Source organism: Mustela nivalis (assembly GCF_964662115.1).
Source record: "Mustela nivalis genome assembly, chromosome: 10".
NCBI classification, from domain to species: Eukaryota; Metazoa; Chordata; class Mammalia; order Carnivora; family Mustelidae; genus Mustela; species Mustela nivalis.
In genome coordinates this window covers 72,598,268-72,620,469 of record NC_139029.1, presented here as the reverse complement: position 1 = coordinate 72,620,469, position 22,202 = coordinate 72,598,268, and the positions used below count along the sequence as shown (strand labels likewise).

General features: G+C 35.6%; 1 protein-coding gene across 1 annotated transcript in view; it reads right to left on the bottom strand.

Annotated features, from left to right (window-relative positions):
* Positions 1 to 22,202, bottom strand: part of PKN2 (protein kinase N2) — a 132,008-nt gene that overhangs the window by 21,993 nt on the left and 87,813 nt on the right. The window contains exons 9-15 of the mRNA XM_082688584.1: positions 6,163 to 6,306; positions 5,770 to 5,845; positions 4,800 to 4,974; positions 4,446 to 4,572; positions 3,836 to 3,966; positions 3,678 to 3,753; positions 3,508 to 3,599 (exon numbers count right to left, since the gene is read on the bottom strand). Coding sequence (XP_082544710.1) covers positions 3,508 to 3,599; positions 3,678 to 3,753; positions 3,836 to 3,966; positions 4,446 to 4,572; positions 4,800 to 4,974; positions 5,770 to 5,845; positions 6,163 to 6,306 — 821 coding nt within the window. The remainder of the gene's footprint in view (positions 1 to 3,507; positions 3,600 to 3,677; positions 3,754 to 3,835; positions 3,967 to 4,445; positions 4,573 to 4,799; positions 4,975 to 5,769; positions 5,846 to 6,162; positions 6,307 to 22,202) is intronic.

Below are 22,202 nucleotides of genomic sequence, written 5' to 3'. Positions count from 1 at the left end.
GTCCTAGGATTGAATCATATTCATGTATATTTTATATGCATTTATAGATTTTAAATATAAATAAATGTATACTTATTTATAAAATATTATTTGTTGGTTGATTGATTTGTGAAGATTTTATTTACTTATTTGAGAAAGAGAGAACATGAGTGAGAGGAGAGGCAAGGAGATAGGGAGAAGCAGACTCCCTGATAAGTATGGAGCCTGACTCAGGAGACTCAATCCCAGGACCCTGAGATCATGACCAGAGCCAAACTCACATACTTAACTGACTGAGCCATCCAGGTGCCCCAGTATATATTTGTAATATCTGATTAGCTGTGCTCTTGTTCTATGACTACAAAAATATACTTCCAACCAATATAATTCCAGTAATATTCTGCTGTCTTGAAATATGAACTGGTAAGAAAAGAATGAGGAGGCACTACAGGGACATAAAAATTCTTACTCAGGAATGGGCATAAACGGGACAGAACTATCTATTAATGGCAGGTGGAGAATGCAATCTTTGTAAATGAATCAATCACATTACTTTAGAGTCACTCCATAATTTTCATTTTTAAAAGGAGACTGACTTGGAATTTTCTATGATCTATTTAAAAAAAAAAAAAAGGCAGTTTTCTAAGTAAAATGATAAAATCCAGACTAGAGAAAGAAAACTTGGAAAATGGTCATTAAGTATTTTGGAAACATCTATTAAAAAAAAAACCAACAGTAATATGCAATAACAATGAATTCTATGAATCTATTAAAAGGATGAACTAGAAAGTGAATATAAAACAATACGCTTACTTATTAGTTTGAGTTGTTTACTATCTGGGATTGCAAGTTACAAATATGTATTACTTTTCAAAATATGTTCATCCATTTTTTGATATTCTATTCTTTCTTTGTTTTGTTCTAATTGTTCCTTTTTGCTGTGTTCCTCAAATTCCTTCTAACAGTGGGTTTTATATCTCAATCCAGATTTTCTGTTTCTGTTTCTGTACCTGTTCTACTGAAGATTATTTTACTTCCATGTTATCGAATATGTGGATTAATAACTGAAGTTAGTAAGGATCACTCATTAACTTTTCACCAAGACTGGAGTGATTTTCAGTAGGGCTAATAGCTTAGGCTCTGGCTAAAGCTCCAACCTCTGATCTGGACATCCTTCATTAACGGTAATATTAATGTTATTTTGTCGAGATTTAATTAGAAAGCGTTCTTCTATTAAGACTTGACTCACAGTAGTAACAAGGTAGCAAGAAGCTATATAAACCACCAAGATTATCAGAGGTAGTACCGGTTTACTATTACTTTTGGGAAAAAAAATGAATTTACCATTCACAGATCTGGAATAAAGCAAATATTCTTCCATAAAAGAAATATAGTTGACCCTAGTATTACTGCAGTTATAAAAAGACTGACAGTGTGATTAAAGGTTTGCTTTAACCAACTACTTCAGTACAATAGAAATAGTTATAAATATATACTATGGTACACAGCATAGTGTATAAATATTCAGCAAAATCCTCCTGAATAGTTTCACATATCAAGAAAGAGTTTATTTTGATGTAATTGAGGGATATGGAAAACAGGTAAAAGATAAATAGGCAAATCCAAAAGAAATTTCTTTTTCTTACATAAAGGAAAACTTCATTTTCTTTCTTTCCTTTTTTTTTTTTTTTGAATTTTATTTATTTATTTGACAGACAGAGATCAAAAGTAGGCAGAGAGAGGAAGGGAAGCAGGCTCCCAGCCAAGTAGAGAGCCGGATGCAGGGCTCAATCCCAGGACCTTGGGATCATGACCTGAGCTGAAAGCAGAGGATTTAAGCCACTGAGCTACCCAGGCACCCCAAGGAAAGCTTCATTTTCAAGAGGTATCCTAATTCTAAGAACTTCCCAGAGTGCCTGGATGGCAGAGTTGGCTGAGTGACTCTTGATTTCAGTTCAGGTCATGATCTCAGGGTTGTCAGATTGAGCCCTGTGATGGGTCCTTGTGGGACTCAGCACGCAGCCTGGAGTCTGCCTGAATTTCTCTCCCTCTGCCCCTTCCCAGCCTCAGTGCACACGCTCTCAATCTCTCAAATAAATAAATAAATCATAAAAAGAAAGAAAGAACTTTCTATAGGATGGGGAAAAACATCAGAAGTAGGAGTGTGTGTGTGTGTGTGTGTGTGTAGCACTTAATACAATTCACTAAGGCAAGCATTACCAGTAAACATGTTTTACAAATATGTGGGTTAACTGAGGTTCAAAGATGTTCAGTGAATTTCCCTGGGGTCAAATCATTAATTAAGAAGAAACAAGAAGGAACAGAGAAGCCAGCTAGGCTCTCTTCATATACAGGGCTGCCTTCTATTATATCAACTGATGTTTCCAAATGGTTTAAGACAAATATTGCTTATAAATACCAAGTGAAAGTCTCTCTCTGTAATAAATAAGCCATTTGTTATGCAAAAGTTTTTTATTTAATCATCCTATTAGGACAGTCTTTTTAAAGCAGTCTCTGACCAATTATAATATTGTCCCCCAAGCCCTTGCATTTTAAAAACTGTATATAAGGATGTATCCATATCAATTTACATTTATTAAACCCAGAGAGGTAAGATGCTCTGGTTAGGGGTGCCTAGGTGGCTCAGTTGGTTAAGCGCCTGCCTTTGGCTCAGGCCATTGTCTCAGGGTTCTGTGATCGAGCCCCAAGTCGGGCTCCCTGCTCCATAGAGAGCTCGCTTCTGCCTTTCCCTCTTTCTGCCACTCCCACTGCTTGTGTTCTCTCTGTGTTAAATAAACAAATAAAAATCTTTAATTAAAAAAAAAAAAAAAAGATGCTCTGGTTAAAAAATATTTTAAGAAAAATGAAAGCAAAAATATAGATATAGGTACTTTTTTAAAAAAATATTTTATTTATTTATTTGACAGAGAGAGAGATCACAAGTAGGAAGAGAGGCAGGCAGAGGGAGAGGGAAAGCAGGCTCCCTCCTAAACAGAGAGCTGGATGTGGGGCTCAATTCCAGGACCCTGAGACTATGAACTGAGCTGAAGGCAGAGGCTTAAACCACTGAGCCACCCAGGTGCCCTACAGACATAGGTACATTTTAAAAAGCAGAATATATTAACCACTGGGTTAAGTGCAGATTACCTATAACTGACATTCTGTTCCTTATGTAATATGAAATGGGAAATAGTGTCATCTGACCACAGATCAGTAACAATTTCTGTACCATACAAACACTTTACCATCTCCAAGTATAAAAAACTTAACAGAATTATTTAAACATTTCATCACCTTTCTTTGGTACCTACTAACCAATAAACTGTCGTAAGGAGAAGCTGGGCGGAAAGATAAACAGTAATTAATGCCTACCCTAATCAAGTATAGATACATTAATTTAATTTCTTCATATATAATGGAAATGGAAGGTTTTGCTGTTGCAATATATACATCAATTTTCATGATCTTGAGTTAAAACTTCAGAAAAATGAACAATTTCATTAAAAAAAAAAAAAAAAAACCACTAACCTGTCTACTTCATCTCGAGCCACAATGTCTCCTTTCTTTAAGGCTTTTATAGCAAACATCTCATTTGTGTGTTTATATTCAGCCAACAGCACCTGAAATGAGATTAAAGTAAGTATTTTCTATTTGAGTTATTACTTTCATAGTCATTCCAAGAAAGCTTAAAAGATTACCTTTCCAAAATGTCCTCTACCCAAGACAGCACAACATCTGAAGTCTTGTAGATTAAACTGAAACATCTGTTGGGATCTGAAAACAGTATGTCAATTAAAAATAAGGCAAAAGTATGGGTCCAAACATGTAGTAGCAAAGCTGTGCATATATTCTTTACCTTCTATCCTCAAGTTCTCGAATACCACTGTATCCTAGGCCTGGTTGAGGAATATCAGGCTCATATTCAGATGGAGATTTTGGAAGTATACTATTTCTGTCATTCTCAATATTAAAGACAGTTTCTGAACCCTATAAAATATTAAGTAGTCATTAAATAATAGAAACACTGAGAAAACAACTTATTTGGTAAAGATAAAGTTTAAAAGTTTCAAAAGTCAAGAGAAATATTAGCGAGAAAAGTAAAATGGACATTCTTATAGCTATTAATTCTATATTACACTTACTTAAAAAATTTGAAAAATGAACACATTATCATCATCTTCAATGTATATTCAGAAATCATGTTAACCAAGTTAGGAGGTGAAGAGTGTTTGAAGCAATATATCATCTAATATCAACCATGCTCGTATGCTCCTTTTACCTTCAGCAGCCTATTCCATCTGTACTGGCCCATGAGCTTCCAGAGGTTTTATGTTTCACTCACAAGAAACATAAAAACACAGTTCACCCAGGCAATTTAAATTAATTGAAATGTACACCTCACTATGATGCTTTTACTGGTAATTCATTTGGTGAAAAAGAATTATACAAGGTTTAAAATGCCTTGCCTGTCCTGGTGTATCCGAATCTCTTAATTTAGCAGATTCATCTATTTCTCCAAGAGAAGAATCACGTGGTGGGGCCGGAGGAGGTTCAGGTTCAAGATCAAAGTCCAATTTGGTTACTGTAGAATCACTTATAGGAGATAAAGTAATTCACCAAAAACAGTAATCAAAAGTATAATAGCTTTAAAATTAAAGCAAACAATCTTATTTTTTTATTATTTTAAAGTAAGCAGAATACTAAGTTCAATATACCATTCGGAAAAAACCAGACTTTTAATAGATCCACGGTAAGCAGTATGTATGAATGTTACAATAACTATTTCATAAAAGCGATGCTTAAAAATCTTAGACACATACCTAGCTGGAGGTGCTAATTCAGGGATGCGTACATCAACTACTGGCACTGTAGCAGGCACAGGAGCTTGAGGGCTGAAGGTGCCAGAGTGATTTACTGTAGGAATAGCTCTTCTCACTAGCCTTCCCCATGTGGCAATATTAATATTCATCTGAGGAGCTCTGAGAAATGTTTTGCCTGTGGATATTGTGAATAAAGAAAATAGAATAAGTAATTTTTTAATATATTAGCAAAAGCCATAATTTAAAAATTCATATTCACTGGTTTATAATTTATGAAGAACAAACAAAATTTGTTACTTCAAAAATAGTTCTTAACTATTTGTTATTAAAGGCTAGTGTAAAATAGTGAAAATAGTTTTAAAAATAAATAGGTAGGCACTATTTGTTCAAGTCTAGCAATGATATGTGGCTAAGGTTTAAAAAAGAATTCTCTTAAAAAAAAGAATGAACTGGGGCGCCTGGGTGGCTCAGTGGGTTAAGCCGCTGCCTTCAGCTCAGGTCATGATCTCAGGGTCCTGGGATCGAGTCCCACATCAGGCTCTCTGCTCAGCAGGGAGCCTGCTTCCTCCTCTCTCTCTCTCTGCCTGCCTCTCTGCCTACTTGTGATCTCTCTCTGTCAAATAAATAAATAAAATCTAAAAAAAAAAAAAAAAGAATAAACTTTTAGAGCAAATAACTATAATATTTATGGATGAATCAATATGGTGTCTACCTTTGATTCATATAATCTGAAGTAGTATGTGGATGGGATATAAATGAAACAAAATTAGCCATGAGTTGACTGTTGTTGAGGCTGAGTGAGGGTACATAGTACCAGTCTCTCTACTCATGAATATGTTTGAAATATTCCTTAATAAAAAAAAGTTAGAAATGAATGGAAAACAAAAACAAAGATGGGTATCACTTTTAAATGCAGATTACCTATGCATCAGAATACACCAAAAGACATATTTGATTCCTTAGTAACTACCTTGTTGTTTTGAAAAAATTTTCTTTTGTCTTTGGAGTTTGGGTCTTCTTTCAATAACTGGATTAAAAAAGGTAACCTGCAGTGAAGAAAATTCAAGTTGACATGAGTATAGCTTTGGATTTATGGTTCACGAAATTGAACAAAATTCTAATTTTTGAAAACTTAAGAGAACCTTAGATATATTTTAAGCCCAACTTCTTATTTTCTAGGTGAGAAAGTAGACCTAGAGAGGATAAAAGATTTGTCTCAAGGTAATACACCTATGCAGTAGTGGAGTTGAGCGAAAAATTTAAATTGTCTGTCGTTCAGCCTAATACTCTTTCCATTTTTACATTATGCTGCCTACATAATTTCAATGATAGTGATACACATTTAATAAAACACATTTATTACCTCTGCAAATAAAGTACCCTGTGGTTCCAAATAGAGACACATGCCATGCCGTTGGTTGTCTAAAAAATCTTCTAACCTCAGAAATTTTACAGCACACAGAGATCTCCAATCACGCCAATAAACTGAAATTTCCAGTTCACGTGACTAGGATAATTAAAAAAAATAATAAAACAGAGAAGACATCATTGGACACACACTTGAATAAAAGATCACAAAAAATATAAAATACAAATAAACAAAGATAACACACACAAAAGTCACACTATTAAGAGTGCTTTGTAATGTTTCTCTATTATATATTAACAAACTTACATATTTTAACTACAAGGAAAAAATTTATACTCCACCAGTCTCCAGCTAAGATATTCTTTCTTTTTTTTTTTTTTTAAAACAAAGAATACACAATTGGAACAACCAATACAGAAGACTGACCACAGAAACTCCTCCCCATGCCACAGCTTCAGTACTGGTATCACTTACTGTACTATTACTGAAAGACCTCAGTGCTCTCCACAAAGAACCCATTGCAAACTGTCTTATTACCTTATCCCAATGTGGAGTTAGGGAGGTCTGCAGACAGCATTTATTCTGCACTTACAGACGCCACACACTGTACTAAGCACTCTGAAAGTATTAGATCACTTAATCTTCAAAAGAATACTACCAGGTAATAGGACTAGTAATAGAAAGGGCAGATGCAGGTAAGAAGGGAGATTCAGACTAAGTTTTACACAAAATGATGTTCATTTATTATAACCCTTCTCCCTCCCACATAAGGCAGCAAAGCAGCAACAGCCTGAATGTCCAGAAACTAGGGACAAGTATATTATACCATATCCATATAAGAGAATAACTCTGTAATCATTAAAGATAATGCTTATGTGGAAAAACATATTTAAGGTTTTAACAATCCATTAGAACACAGTTTATAAACTGTGCCATAAACTGACCTCTACATATGTTATAATCTACATATATTTTAATTAGAAAGCACCAGACTTCTCCATTACTTTGTTTCTCAGGATTCTGCAGACCATTCACAAGAAGAGCTAAACATTTTCCCCCTCCTTAGGCTCAAGAAAGTAAAAAGTTATTTCTTTCCTGTAGAACTTTCAATTTATGAACTTATGCCTATTATATAAACTTCTGGCATAAATAGTAACAAACATTTTCACTTTAAATTATACAATGAATTGATGCAAATGAAGACAAAAAACAACATAAAATTAAAAAAAAAAAAACACAATGCACCAGAAGGTCTCATAACTAATCAGAAAAAGGCATCTATGGCAGTATGTCAACCCAGGGCCACCTCCTCTTTCTCTATGAAATATAATTACTATGAGAGAGAATGCTTGTCATGAAAGAAGAAGTGTAATTCTTTTAAGATTAGGCAAATGGCATCTACTCAAGTTAAAAGTTTAAGTATTGGGGGAAGTTATTCTGGGAAACAAACTAGGTGAATAAATGAATCAGAGACTGGTAATTTATACACTACACAGTTTCAGACTAGGAGAGGTGTACTTTCTCCTTTCTTATTCCCGGTGGCAGGGAGGAAGACCTGTGACAGATCGAGCTGATAGATGCAAGAGGTATAGATGCTGGTGATGGAATTAGTATTTGTTAAAAGTTCTTATACTTTCACACTGCTAACAGTTAACACATGGTTAAGATTATATCTTTCTCCAGATGAGAAGAGGTCCAATCACTACATTTGCATTTATTCTAGCCAATCTGATAACATACATTAACTCATTTCTCTTTCTGCTTTCACTTTGTTCTGTGTTTTAAACTGAAGTGTGTTAGAAAGATCTAAGCTTTGAGATGGAAGGCTAGCTTTCTTGGAATTCTACACTGAGGTTTTAGGTATAAAGCTCTTCACTTTTTCTGTCTTTGCCTTGTTCCTTGTGAAGATGACTCTCTATAATTTAAGGGGGGAGGATGACTGTGATCTAGAGCAGATGAAGATCTTTTATGTTGATACTTATAACACTGTTACATGGAACTCTAAACATACTTCACTCTCTAACATCCTGTGTGTATTTGGATAGGTAAACCAGGAATAGAGCACCTAATAAGGAAAATACCTTTTATATAAAGAGAGCTCACTAATGTTTACTGAATTTAAACTCTAAGGGTGACTGCTTATTTGCTGGCAATTTTCCAAATGAAGTAGGCCAGTTCTAGAAAGCAACGACATCTTTCTAGGTAATGTCAAACTCTAAGAGCAACAAAATTCTAGATGGAGTCAAATCATCACCAAAATAGCAGAGCAGTATGGTCTGAGCTACTCCTGGGCAGTTCTGGCAAACTGTCCCAACCTGTGCTTCATTTGGTCTTTTAATGAATTTGAACCTAGAATCAAAGAAATAACTCTGCTGTAGATCTAAGGCATCTGAATGATTTGTCTGACGTCTATAAGGCCTGAAAGTAAACAGAAAAAGAGATGTTGAATCAGCCCTATAAGGAGGAGAGGAAGGAAGGAAGAACAACTTAAAAAATGTGCTGCAATTAAAAAAAACCCAGCACACATCTATCATAAAAAGGTAGTGAAGCATCAAGAAGGCTGAAGTTCCCAAACTGGGAGGAACTCTTGGGGCAATGGAGGATATTTTAACTTTACAAAAGAAACACAGTGACACCTATGGGATACCATAAGAAATACTAGCTCACAGTAAATTCCGTTTGAGCATCAGAATGTACCACAATCTTTCTGATGACATCTTACCTTTGTTATACTAGATCTCAAAAACTGATTTTTCCACATGAAAAATAAATGTCTAAGAGGAGATCGGGATACTGTATTCATTCTAATTCTACACTTTGAGAAATTATATACTATACAACAGGCAGACTCCATTAGTAAATAACTGGTTACATAAAAATGAAATAAAATTATTTTTTCCTCTCAGATGTTTCACTCAAAAGTACTAGTTTCTTAAAACATAGATATTAATTTTTAAAAATATTTTATTTATTTATTTGACAGAGATCACAAGTAATCAGAGAGGCAGGGAGAGAGAGAAGGGAAGCAGGTTCTCTGCTGAGCAGAGAGCCCCATGCAGGACTCAATCCCAGGACCCTGAGATCATGACTTGAGCCAAAGGCAGCAGCTTAACCCAATGAGCCACCCAGGTACCCCAGTACTAATTTTTTTTTTAAAGATTTTATTTATTTGACAGATGGAGATCACAAGTAGGCAGAGAAACAGGCAGAGAGGAGGAAGCAGGCTCCCTGCTGAGCAGAAAGCCAGATGCAGGGGCCCGATCCCAGGACCCTGGGATCATGACCCGAGCCAAAGGCAGAGGCTTTAACCCTACTGAGCCACCCAGGGACCCTAGTACTAAATATTTTTAAAGTAACTACTTTTTAAATGAAATCGTGTATATTAAAGTGTTTATCAAGGGGCACCTGGATGGCTCAGTCTTTAAGTGTCTGCCTTTAGCTCAGATTGTGATCCCAGGGTCCCTGCTCACCTGGAAATCTGCTTCTCCCACTCCCACTCCCCTTGCTGTGCTCCCTCCCCTGCTTTCTCTCTCTCTAGGCTAATAAATAAAAAGTCATAAAAAAAGGTGTATACCAAGGTATTTTGTACGTATACGCTGAAGATTCTTCCCATCTAGTTAATTAACACATCCATCATTTCATATATTTTATATTTGAGAACATTTAAGTTCTACTCTCAGTAAATTTCATTTACATTAGCTAATTGAATTTAAATGAAAAAATTTCATTTACAGTGTTAACTATAGTTACCATGTTATACAATGGACGCTCAGACCTTATTCATTTTATAATTAAAATTTGCACTTTTTTTTCTTTTTACCAACCTCTCTATATTTTCCCCACCCCCTAGTTCCTGGCATCCACTTTTATTTATTTTCAAGATTCCACATATAAACGATACCATGCAGTATTTGTCTTTGGCTTATTTCACTTAGTATAATGTCCTCAAGGCCATCCATGTTTACAAATAGCAGGATTTCCTCCTTCTCATGGTTGACTAATGTTCCATATAGATCTCACGTCTCATCTTTACCCATTCATCCACTGACACACACGTTGTTTCTGTAACTTGGCCATTGTGAATAATGCTGCAATGAACATGGAAGTGTAGATAGCTCTTCGATATCATTTCTTTGTTCGATATCATATCATTCGTTTTCATTTCTTTTGAATACATACTGAGGAGTGGGACTAGTGAATCATATAGTAGTTCTATTTTTAATTTTTCGAGGAACCTTCATACTATTTTTCATAGTGGCTGTACCAATTTACATTCCCATCAACAGTGCACAAAGGTTTCTTTTTCTCCACATCCTTGTCTATACTTGTTATCTCTTGTCTTCTTGATGACAGCTGTTCTAACAGGTATAAGGTTGTACCTCATTATGGTTTTGACTGGCCATCTCCTTGATGGTTAGTGATGTTGAGCCTTTACATGATACCTGTTGACTATGTGAATGTCTTCTTTATAAAAATGTCTATTCAGTTTCTGTCCATTTTTTAATCAGATTTTTTTTTGCTATTGAGGTTTAGGACATTTTTATATATTTTGAATGTTAACCCCTTATCTGATCTATTATTCACAAATACTTTCTCCCATTCTGTAGGATGCTTTCTCATTTTGTTTCTGTTTCCTTCTCTGCACAGAAGCTTTTTAGTAAGTACTTCTTAATATGAAATTGTTGGATATTTCTTTTGGCCTGGATACACATTGTTAAAAAAAAATAAAAATAAAAATAAAAACTAGAACACTGAGGATGCCGTGAATCAAGAAAGTCAGGGTACCTCTAAGACAAGAAAACGAAAGCTAGGAAGCACTGTTGAAAAGAAAAAAAGGGGGAGGGGCAAAAAGCAAAACATGGAAAGTTCAAGAGCCAAGGAAAGGTAAGACTTTGTAAACATACAACATGGCACATATCACATTAATTGGTCTTCCATTAAATGGCCTTCCGTGGGCTTTTGACAGCACAGGCTTGGGAAACACCAGTTAGGGTCCCAGCAGCAAAGAAACTGTACAAAGAGTCTAAATTTTATTTATTTTTAAAAAGGCTTTATTTATTGGACAGAGACAGAGAGCATGAGCAGGGGAGGGGCAGAGCGAGAGGGAGAAGCAAACTCCCCACTTTGCAGGGAGCCCAATGTGGGGCTTGATCCCAGGACACTGGGATCATGACCTGAGCCAAAGGCAGACGCTTAATCCACTGAACCACCCAGGCACCCCAAAGAGCCTGAATTTTAAAAATTGTCTATTTATGGAGGTGTGATTAAGGTTAAGGAACCAACAAGTATGGGAAGCAACTGACATCTAGCAATAGTAGAAATCTGTTACCACCCTTAGCCTCAACGGGCAAGAGGCACTAGTTACCAGAATCCAGTGAGTACTAACAGAACCTTGGAAAAGGGACTGTCCATCAGGAACTATAGCCATAGTTGAACCAATGCTGTGAAAATAGGCAAGGAGGGAAACAAACACCTTGACTTCCCTCTCCTTCTCCTTCCTAATAATGTCTCTCATTATAAGTCAGAGCCTAGTGGTTCAAGTTCACTGCTATCAGCCTCCAGGGGCAAAACACAGGATAGGGAATGGGGCCAATGAAATCCACTAAGGGCAAACAGAAAACTACATCATCAGGAAACAGTCATATCTCTTTTGAGTTCAGGAGTCCATTAAGGGTGATCTTCCAGATGGACCAAATGTGACAAAAAGAGGGAAACCTTAAACCTTTGGGGAGGATAGGAAATACAAAGAGGAGAGTTTGAGACTGAGACAATGGAGAATATAAAATTGTGATATTTGCTTGAAAAGTCTGCCTCCTACAGATGTGGGTAACTCTGCTCTCTTCACAATGAAAGAGAAAAGTAAACAATTATGATACAAACTAGTGCTTTAACTGTTTTATATAGATACAGCTTATTAGATACCACTTTATATATAGATACTGCTATCTATATCAATTCATATTGTATAAAAAGGTCCAAAGACTCCCTATTATCCCAAACCCATTCTAAACTTTCCTGCCTCTGTCTTTACACACAGTTTCTATGTCTAGTCCTGTATCTTATTCCCCAGCCAAAAACTATACTGTCATATGAGATTTCAAACTGCTCTTTCCTTTGTACCAGTTCAAATTCGCTTTTCATCAAGACCAAATTAAACATCCATCTCCCTCACAAGGGTGTTCTTGAATAATTCCAGTCCATTATGTCTTTCTCTTGAGTTTTTAGATGTGTATAACTTTTTATTTATCTTTCTAGGGAGTCGTGTTCTCAAATCTGAGGATTCATGTTTGTCATCATTTCTGAAAAATCCTAGATTATTATTGCTGCAGACATGACCACTGTCCCATTTTCTGCACTCCCTCATTCTGGAACTCCACTTAGTGTATTAGTCATTTTCATCCTATTCTTTGTATCTCTCAGCCTCTCTTTTTTCATGTTTTTCATTTCTTTGTCTCTTTGTGTTGCCCTAGGGCAACTTTTTTAGCTTCATCTTCCATACCACTAAATCCCCTGTTATTTAACCCATCCACTTAGTTTCAATTGCAAATGTTGTAGTTCTGATTTTTCTTAAGTTTTATTTCATTCTGCTTCCCACCCAGCTTCAACAATTTACCAATGGCAATCATGTTTCATTGCCACTATTCCCCCAATTATTTCTGATGCCCATTTCAGATGTCCAGTATTTCCTTTTGTTCTTTAAAAACGTTGCCTAGTCGTTTTGACACTCACTCTTTGCTCATGTTTTTAAATTCCTCTATTACTTTTTTAAATAATTTAAACATTCATATTATACTCTACAACGAATAAGCCCATTATATACTGCTGCTTACTGATGGTGGTTGTATCCTTATGTATTTTAAAGTTTTTGATGCATGCTCATGTTGGGTAGAATTCTTCCCTAAGTTTCTGAAACACAATTAAATAGTTCTTTATTTTGTCTCAAACTGCTTTTTTTAAACCTACCAGACCACAGGGTACTTTATGGAAAGAACATTTCTTGCTGTTTTGTATTTCTCACAGCACTAAATGTAGGCCTTTGTGTGATACTTTAAAGATCACAGAGGTAGAAAAAAGCTAAAATGCCAATACGGTGCTATAGGACAATAACAGGTAAAGCACAGGGAAACAAGTCAGACTCACTTGTGTGGGGGAGCATGGGAGTAGGTAAAAAGAAGATATTTTCAATTGTCTATGACCCTCATCCTCAGATTTTAATGTGTGTCATTCTGAAAATCTATTTGTATGAATCTGTACGAGTAAGAGTGTGTCACCTGGGTATGTTGATGTATGAGGGAAAAAGAGGAAATTGAAACAACCTGCTTTTTAAAGATATTTTACATAAATTATTTTCATTCATCCTGTTAATACTCAATGAATACCTATCTTCAGTACTGTGACAGAGATACAAAGAGAAGCAATGTATGGTCCTGTTCTTAAACAGTTCAGTTTTATTAGGGAGATGGAAATGTAAATAAATACTGGCAACAGAGAGGCATATACAACTGGCACAATGATACAAAAGGAAGAACTGACCAATTTTTCCGAAGGGAAAGGTAGTCGGAAGATCAGAAAAGGTTAAGGATTGCTCAATTGGGTTTTCAGATATAAATTACAAAATTAAAGGAGGAGAGAACACAGTAGTCACATGGGAAAGAATGTACAAAGTTAAGCATGCATGAAGTATATCATATGGATAGGAAATAGTTTCATCTAGTTAAAGCCTAGAATATTAAGAAGGGAGACTTTGGGAAATAAAGATGAGAAGATGGGCAGACAGTCATGAAGGGCTTCGTAAGATTTGCAAAGTATTTGGTCTTTAACTTGTAAATTATATGCTACCACTAAAGGATTTAAAATATAGAGGAGTAGAGGTCAGGTCAGATCAGGCAATATAGTAATTAAAAACAAGGCCTCTAGAATCAAGACTGCCTGGTACTGCATAAACAATTAATTTCTGTAGAACAACATAGGTTGACATCTTAGCTTGATACTACTTACTAGTTTTGTGACCTTGGGCAAGTTACTTACTTACCTTTTTTGAGACTCAGTTTGCTCATCTGTAAAATATATATAATAATGGTATCAAACACTAGGGTGGTATGAAAATTAAGAGTTAAGACAAACTCAGTACATAGTCTGTACTCAGTAAATGTCAGCTTTTATCATTACTATTGTGATATGTCATTAATAAAATCTATATTGGAAACAAAAAGACAAGTTAGCCCACTATTAAAAAAGAACATACTGGTGTCAGTTAAGACTTGGCTTTAGTGTCAGATGCTTGCGTTGATTCCCAGAATCAGTGCTTTCTAGCTGTGAGGGCAAGAAAAGTTATTTAACTTTTGGAACTTCAAATAATCCCCAAAACAGTGAAAATAATTATATATGCAAGATTGTTGGGAGGATTAAATGACACTATATGTAATGTGTGTTATTCAGGACCTATTACAGCACAAGTTTCAGTGCAATGTATAATGAATGACAGAGGAAGAATAGATTGTGATCACAAATTACTACTTCAAGGATCTTGAGTATGAGAGACCTATCAACAGAGCTATGAAGAAGCAAAACAAATTTTTATTTTTTAGTGGGAGGAATGTTAACATATGCAGAAGAATCAGAGATGGGAAGAAAAGAGGAGATAAAAAAATATATAGGTGATAGCTGGGATAACTGATGGAAAAGGGTTTAGGAGATGAGAGAGAATGGAAACTGGAGCACAAACTGAATTCTTATAGGCTCTCACAGGACCGAGAGAGACCTCTTTCTCTAAAACCAATGAAAAAGATACAGAAATATTTGCAGGTGATGAAGGAATCTGAGGAAGCTGCATCCTAATGATCTTAATCTTATCTATAACACAGAAGCAAAGGAGTCTGAGAGGGAATAGAATTTTGAAGAGATAGGTGGAAGAAAAGCTTCTGGTAATGGGATTAAGATCTGAAATGCAGGATAACTTTTATAAGCCCAACTGAGGTGAGAAATTAAAACTTATAGTAATTGTAATGATTAATATTTTAGCAGTATTCAGTAAATTAGAGCAAAAAAGACAGATGGTAGAAATGACTGGCTGCTGGGAGTTTCTAGAACAGGTGTTGTTGATATAAAGACAATGTTGAAGAATGTTTTATGTGGAACCATGTCAATAAGGACAAGGTTCGGGATAACACTAGTTTAAGGGTACAGGGAAAAGAAAATGTAATTTGGAAGGGACTGATGGCCCTTCTTCAGTCCTTTCCTGAAGAATCAAGGAAATGGAAATAGTTGATCAAATATCAAGTTCTGAGGTAATAAAGAAGAGAGCCAGATGAGTAACAATAACAACATGGGCTGTCACTTACTATATAACCATTAATCTTGGTGCTTTATGTAACTATCTCCTTTAGAGAAGTAAAAGATTAGTTAAGTCTGGCATATCAAATTTAAGATTTCAGAACCATTCATTGCTAAAATGACAAGGAGTAAAGGTACACTGTGGCTGAGATGCTCCAAGAACTTTGTAATAATACAATGTTAAGTAGGTTATTTACATATATGTTTTGTTCTTTTTTCCCTTTAATCTCCCATAATGATGCTGAAGTGAAGAACCAAAGTCCTTAAGAAATACTGGAGACTGGTCATCAAAAGATGATAGGGATGGGGAAAAAAAAGGTAGATGATTATATACATAGTTCATTGTCTCCAGATTCATAGCCTCAGAGAATATATTGTGTCATCTGATAGAATCTGGAAGCAGCAGAAAGGGAAGAAGGGTAAATATTTTCATAGTTTCATTTCTTCTTCTTCTTTTTTTAATTAAGTAGGCTCTACACCCAACATGGGGCTTGAACTCATAACCCCGAGATTAAGAGATGCATGTACTACTGACTGAGCCATTCAGGGCGCCTGCAGTTTCATGTTAAGTTAAAAAATAGCATCTCAGATTGAATAGTATGGTCAGAGTCAGATAGCTCATACACAGAAGAAATTAATATGTCATTATATTCCTATTCTATGGCTTGTTCCCCCAGGACTGAGGGAATTCAGGAAAAATGAGGTATTACATAGCTACTAATGTGTTTACAGTAAACATTAAAAAGGACCAAATTTTTAAAGAAAATATAAAAAGGGTAACCTGATAAGAATAGAAAGAACACAGGAACTTCATTAAGAATCCTGGATTATTGGGGTGACTTGTTGGCTCAGTTGGTGGAGTGACTTGATCTTGGGCTTGTCAGTTTGAGTCCCACACTTGTCAGTTTGAATCCCACACTGAGCATAGATATTACTTGATAAAAAAAGTTTTTTTAAATAAAAGAATCCTGGGTTATTTATGAAAAGTGGAAACACACCCATAAATACAGAGAACAAATGGATATTGCCAGAGGGATGGGAGTGGATTGAGGGGATGGGCAAAATGGGTGACGGAGTGGCAGATACAGGCTTACAGTTATGGAGTAAGTCGCAGGGAAAAAGGATAAAAGCATAAGGAATATAATCAACGGCATTATAACAGCTTTGTGTAGTGGCAAAGTAGCTACACTTGTGGTGAGCAGAAAAATAATATACAGATTTGCTGAATCACTACATCGTACACTTGAAAATAATATAATACTGTGTCAACTATACTACAGTAAAAATTTTAAAAAAGAGTTCTTGATTATACATTAGGCTAGTTACTTACAATCCTTAGGCCATAATTTCCTTATTAATTTGTGAAGTGAGGGGGCTACATTAAATTACATCAGCAATTTTCAAAGCTTGTTTTTCCTTTTTTTAAAAAATATTTCATTTATTTATATGACAGAGATCACAAGCAGGCAAAGGCAGCGAGAGGGAGAGGGGAGGAAGCAGGCTCCCTGCTGAGTAGAGAGCCTGATGCAGGGCTCAATCCCAGGACCCTGAGATCATGACCTAAGCAGAAGGCAGAGGCTTAACCCACTGAGCCACCCAGGTGCCCCAAAGCTTGTTTTTCTTAAGTGGCAAATTTCAAATATCTTACCCAGAATATCAAAACAAACAAAAAGTCTCTGTGTTCTCTCCTAAGACAATTCTATGGAGCCCTGACCTACCAGGAACATAATTTGGGCTTTCTTAAATTATTCTAGGTCTAGATTATTTCCAGAGTATCTCCTAACTCCAAAAAGTTCTATGAATCTTTGTACCTTGAAAAGGATAGAAACAGTATAAATAACTAAGTTCCAGAATCCCGTACAAAAGAAACTTGACATTTGAGGCAAAATGCTAGGCATGAACACGTCAGACAGTTTAAAATAACATTTTCTATAAATACTTCAATAACATTTTCCATAAATAAATATTCTATAAATATAAGGGATGAAGTAAAAGGGTAAAAGGCACATGAAAAAGTGAAATGTAATATGTAAACACAAGTGGTTATCACAATAAGGAATGTAGTCTCTGTCAAAAAGAAGTTTCTAATCAAATTAGGAACAAGGAACATGCCTACCAGGAACCTAGAAAGTCTAGCTGGCCTCAGGGATGAATAGCTTTACTTAGTCATGCACTGTTTTCAAACTCTGAAAGGGAGGACTACTCCAAAGTAGGAAGACTATCTGAAGTCATGGAAAAAAAAAATTTTAGGTGAAGATCACCACTACAAGTAAAGAAAAACCAATCAACAGTTACCAGTCTTTGTAGTTTTCTAAGCTTGTAGTCTAAGTAATTTTAAATTATTTTCTCTTTCAGATTTCATTATCTTTCTGTTATTTCTTCCTCTATTTAACTGTTATCTACCTCATTCAAACTACCATAGAGGAAAGAATATTCATTTTGAACAACACTGAGGTCTAGTACCAACTCTGGCATTTATTAATATTTAACTACCCTGGGGCTCAGCTTAACTATAAGATGATGATAACTTACCTTTTTTTTTTTTTTTTAAAGATTTTATTTATTTATTTGACAGAGAGAGAGATCACAAGTAGGCAGAGAGTCAGGCAGAGAGAGGGGGAAGCAGACTCCCGCTGAGCAGAGAGCCCAATGCGGGGCTCGATTCTAGGACACTGAGATCATGACCTGAGCCGAAGGCAGCGGCTTAACCCACAGAGCCACCCAGGCTCCCCGGATAACTTACTTTTGAGTTCTTTCTTACTGCATTTTATATGTATGTATGTATTACTTTTAAGTTCTATTTTAAATATAAAACTTCGTAAGACAATAGCCTGGCTACAAGAGAAAGCTTTTAACCAGCTGTTTTCCCTCTAACAATAATCCTCTGAGTTTCATTTGCTTTAAAGATCCATTTATTTATTTGAGAGAGAGAAAGAGAGCACACGCACACCCATAAGTGAGGGGGAGGGGTGGGAAAGAGGGAATCTCAAGCAGACACCACACTGAAGGTGAAGCCTGATGGTATGTGGGGCTCCATCTCACAAGCCTGAGATCATGACCTGAGCTGAAATCAGGAATTGGATGCTTAACCAACTGAACCATCTAGGTGTTCCTCTCTGAGCTTCATTTTGATCATACCATTCATCAAAACTCCTGTAATTACTTTAAACAGGCTCTGAAGTGAAAGAAAATGACATTCAACCAATTAATTCCCCATAACCTATCATATTCTTCTATTATACTTAAATTCATAGCCACCCACAAATCAAAGCCTAGGGCTAAAGAAAGAATTAATGCCACTGAGTGGCTAAAATGTGCCAGGCAATGAAAGGGATTTTCTATACACTACCTCAGTTTTTCTAACAGTCCTGAAAGATTACAAGTTGACCCCTGAACAACGCAAAGGTTACCAATCTGAGTATGACTTCTGACTCCTCAATACTTTACTAATAATCTACTGTTGACTGGAAACCTTACTGATATCACAAATAGTCAACTTATATATATTTTGTATGTTATATACTATATCCTTACAATAAAGCTAAAGAAAACCAAGTATTAAGAAAATCACAAGAGAAAATACATCTCTAGTACTTTATTGTACAATATCCATGTATTAAGTGGACCTGCACACTTTAAAGCTGTGTTGTTCAAGGGCTGACCATGTATTTTAACCCCATTTTAGAGATGATGAAACAAATGCCCATTTGTAAGTTTATGTAATTTGTCTATTTTCAAAAGATATTAAGTACTAGATGGACAATGAGCCCATTTTGCCTGGCTTCAAAGCCAATGTTATAGCAAATCTGATACATTAAAAATGAATGGGAACTGAAAGAAACATTTTATGGTCATAAATATCTATATGTATTCACACAGTTTAGAAAGAAGCCACAAATATAACAAGGCATGAAAACTGTATCTGTATATATTAACAACCCCAACTATTATTTCCCTCTCTAGTGGGCTTGATTGAATTATATTGGTCCAACTATTTAAACAGCTAGTTTATAGCACATAACAATGCTGGTTTTTCTACCTGAAGAGAAAATACCAGAGTTGAAAAAAAATCTTTTAAGTTTAACTTTTTCTCATACAAGCATTCCTTTAAAATCTCTTTTACAAGCTGCTCGTTCAACTTTATTGAGAGAGAACTTACTATTTTCTATAGTAGCTCATTTCATTTTTTAACAATTACCCTTTGTACTGAAATAAAATCTGCCATCCATTGACTTTTGCTTTGTCCTCCACGGCCACAAAGTATACAGTCAATCCAAGGATGGAACATGTACAACAGCTTGCTACTTGCCACTTCTCCAAGAATGTGGCAAACATTGCTACTTAATCAGTATAATCTCTGAAAACCAAGACCCATCCAGTAAACCTTAACGGTGAGCTCCAGGACGTCACTACTAATCAATGAGAATAAATACACACAAATTAAAATCTCATTGCTATCCCTACCCTAACTTTTTCCTCATATGTTCCTCCTTTAACTTGAAAGACAGTTACAAAATCTTTGCTGAATTTCTTCTTTAATAGACTTTTTGAAAAGCCCATTTATCAATTGTTTGATATGTAATAGGATTTTCATCACCTCAAAATTCCTGCAATTATTCACTGGATAAGCTTTTATAATGTTTATCTAAAGTATGATTTGATTGAACTCAAAGTTTTTGACTTCTCTTTGGCAGGCAAACCTTTCTTGGGATACTGCTTAAGAGTTGGTTTTTAGACCTTTGTTTCCTTTACAAACTCCTTCCCAGGGTGTGTCAATAAGTCTTTTATCAGTTTCTATAGTACATGGTACTTACTTCTATCACATCATTTACTATAGATAAATCAAATGATGTCAACTCCCCTATTAAAAACCCTTCAAATGTCTCCCAATTCCTAACTTAAAAAGATCCTAGTGATTCAGCACGTACCTACATCTACTTCACTTTACCTTGATCTTCTATTTTATAATTTTTATTCTTAAAACATATCAGGTTCCCTCCTACCCCAGGGGCTGTATATGTTGTCTCCTCTTGCTGGGAATACTCTCACTGGGTCTTTACAAGTTTGGCAACTTTTCACTCATCAGGTCTCAAGTCAAATGTAGTCTCCTCAAGAGACTCCCTAATTACTCTAAAGTAATCCCTACTCCCTTATTACCCTATTTACTACCTTCACTGTACTTGTAGTTGTTTTTTTTTAACTTGTTTACTATTTATTTTCCCTCATTAGGATATAAGGTCCCTCAGTATATGGACTTCAGAGTTTTGATCAGTCATTACTAGGGTCTAGAATAGTGCTTGGCAAAGAACAGAAAATTAGTGATTATTAAGCCTAGGAGTTCTGTTACAGCAATGAGCATATATTATCTTTGTAAATCTAGACCCTAATAAAAAGCCCGGTACATATATAAGATGTTCAATGAATATTTGTGAAATGAATGGATTGATCTTATCCACCTGGATGGCAATCACTGTGACCTCTAGTCAGGTATCTCTGAATCTGTTTATCCAGACCTGACTTCTAGTTCTACATCTTTATTTAATTGCTCAGTAACTAGGTATAGAACCCATCCTCTTTCAATATATTTTTCTAATAACTGGGGCATTACTTTCTTTGCAAATTATAGACAAATTCCTTCCCTTGTACTGAAATCCAACTAGTTACTAATGCTATTTTTTCCTTCATTTCCTACATATTATCTTTTCTCTTCCTACTGCCAAATTTTACTTCAAGCTCTCCTAATCTTACAGTTGTAGCACTGGAGTAGCTGCCAGCCAACATACATGCCTTTAGTTCCTCCTCCCTCAAATTTGTTCTTCATACAACTTCCAAAATCAACTTTCCCATTTTATCTCTTCCATCCCATTTCCCATACAGACAAGTATAAACACCTTAGTCCAGCATTCTAAGACCTCAACATCATTTTAACTGAAATTCTCAAAATAAAGGTATATTTGGGAAATGAGGTGGCAGACTCTTACATTTCAGATGAATGGTAAAAAATTCTGCAATTAATCAGGTATGTATGAAGACCACTTTCTAAGTTCCTTGAGGAACCTTGGAAGATCTTATTTTTTATTCATTGTTAATCTACTGCCTGGAAGTGCTGGGAATATAGTAGATACCAATGAATATTTGTTGATTGAATGAGTAATTTCACAATAATTTTTAAAGAATAGATAATCCTAAATGAGAGAACGAATGCCAAGATGAAGGTAGTATTCTTTGAAAATCAGTCTGGTATTAAGACATGTGGGGATTAGCTAGTAAATCACTTTAGTAAAAAACAAAAAAGCCAACATCAATCAAGTTCTTACCATTTGTCTAAGATATCTTTTTTATATATCTCACTATAGTTGGTGGTATTAAAGCTAAGCAAACCAATGTATATGAAAATGAAGCATTTTGTTCAAGTATATAAAACATTTTTTGAACCAAGAAAAGCAGTGGTAAGGGCCTGATCAGGATGTTGGCTATGCAGAAAGAAAGAAACAAATTGGAAAAATATATATTTTTTAAAGATTTTATTTATTAATTTGACAGAGAGAAATCACAAGTAGACAGAGAGGCAGCCAGAGAGAGAGAGAGGAAAGCAGGCTCCCTGCTGAGCAGAGAGCCCGATGTGGGACTCGATCTCAGGACCCTGAGATCATGACCTGAGCCGAAGGCAGCGGCTTAACCCACTGAGCCACCCAGGCGCC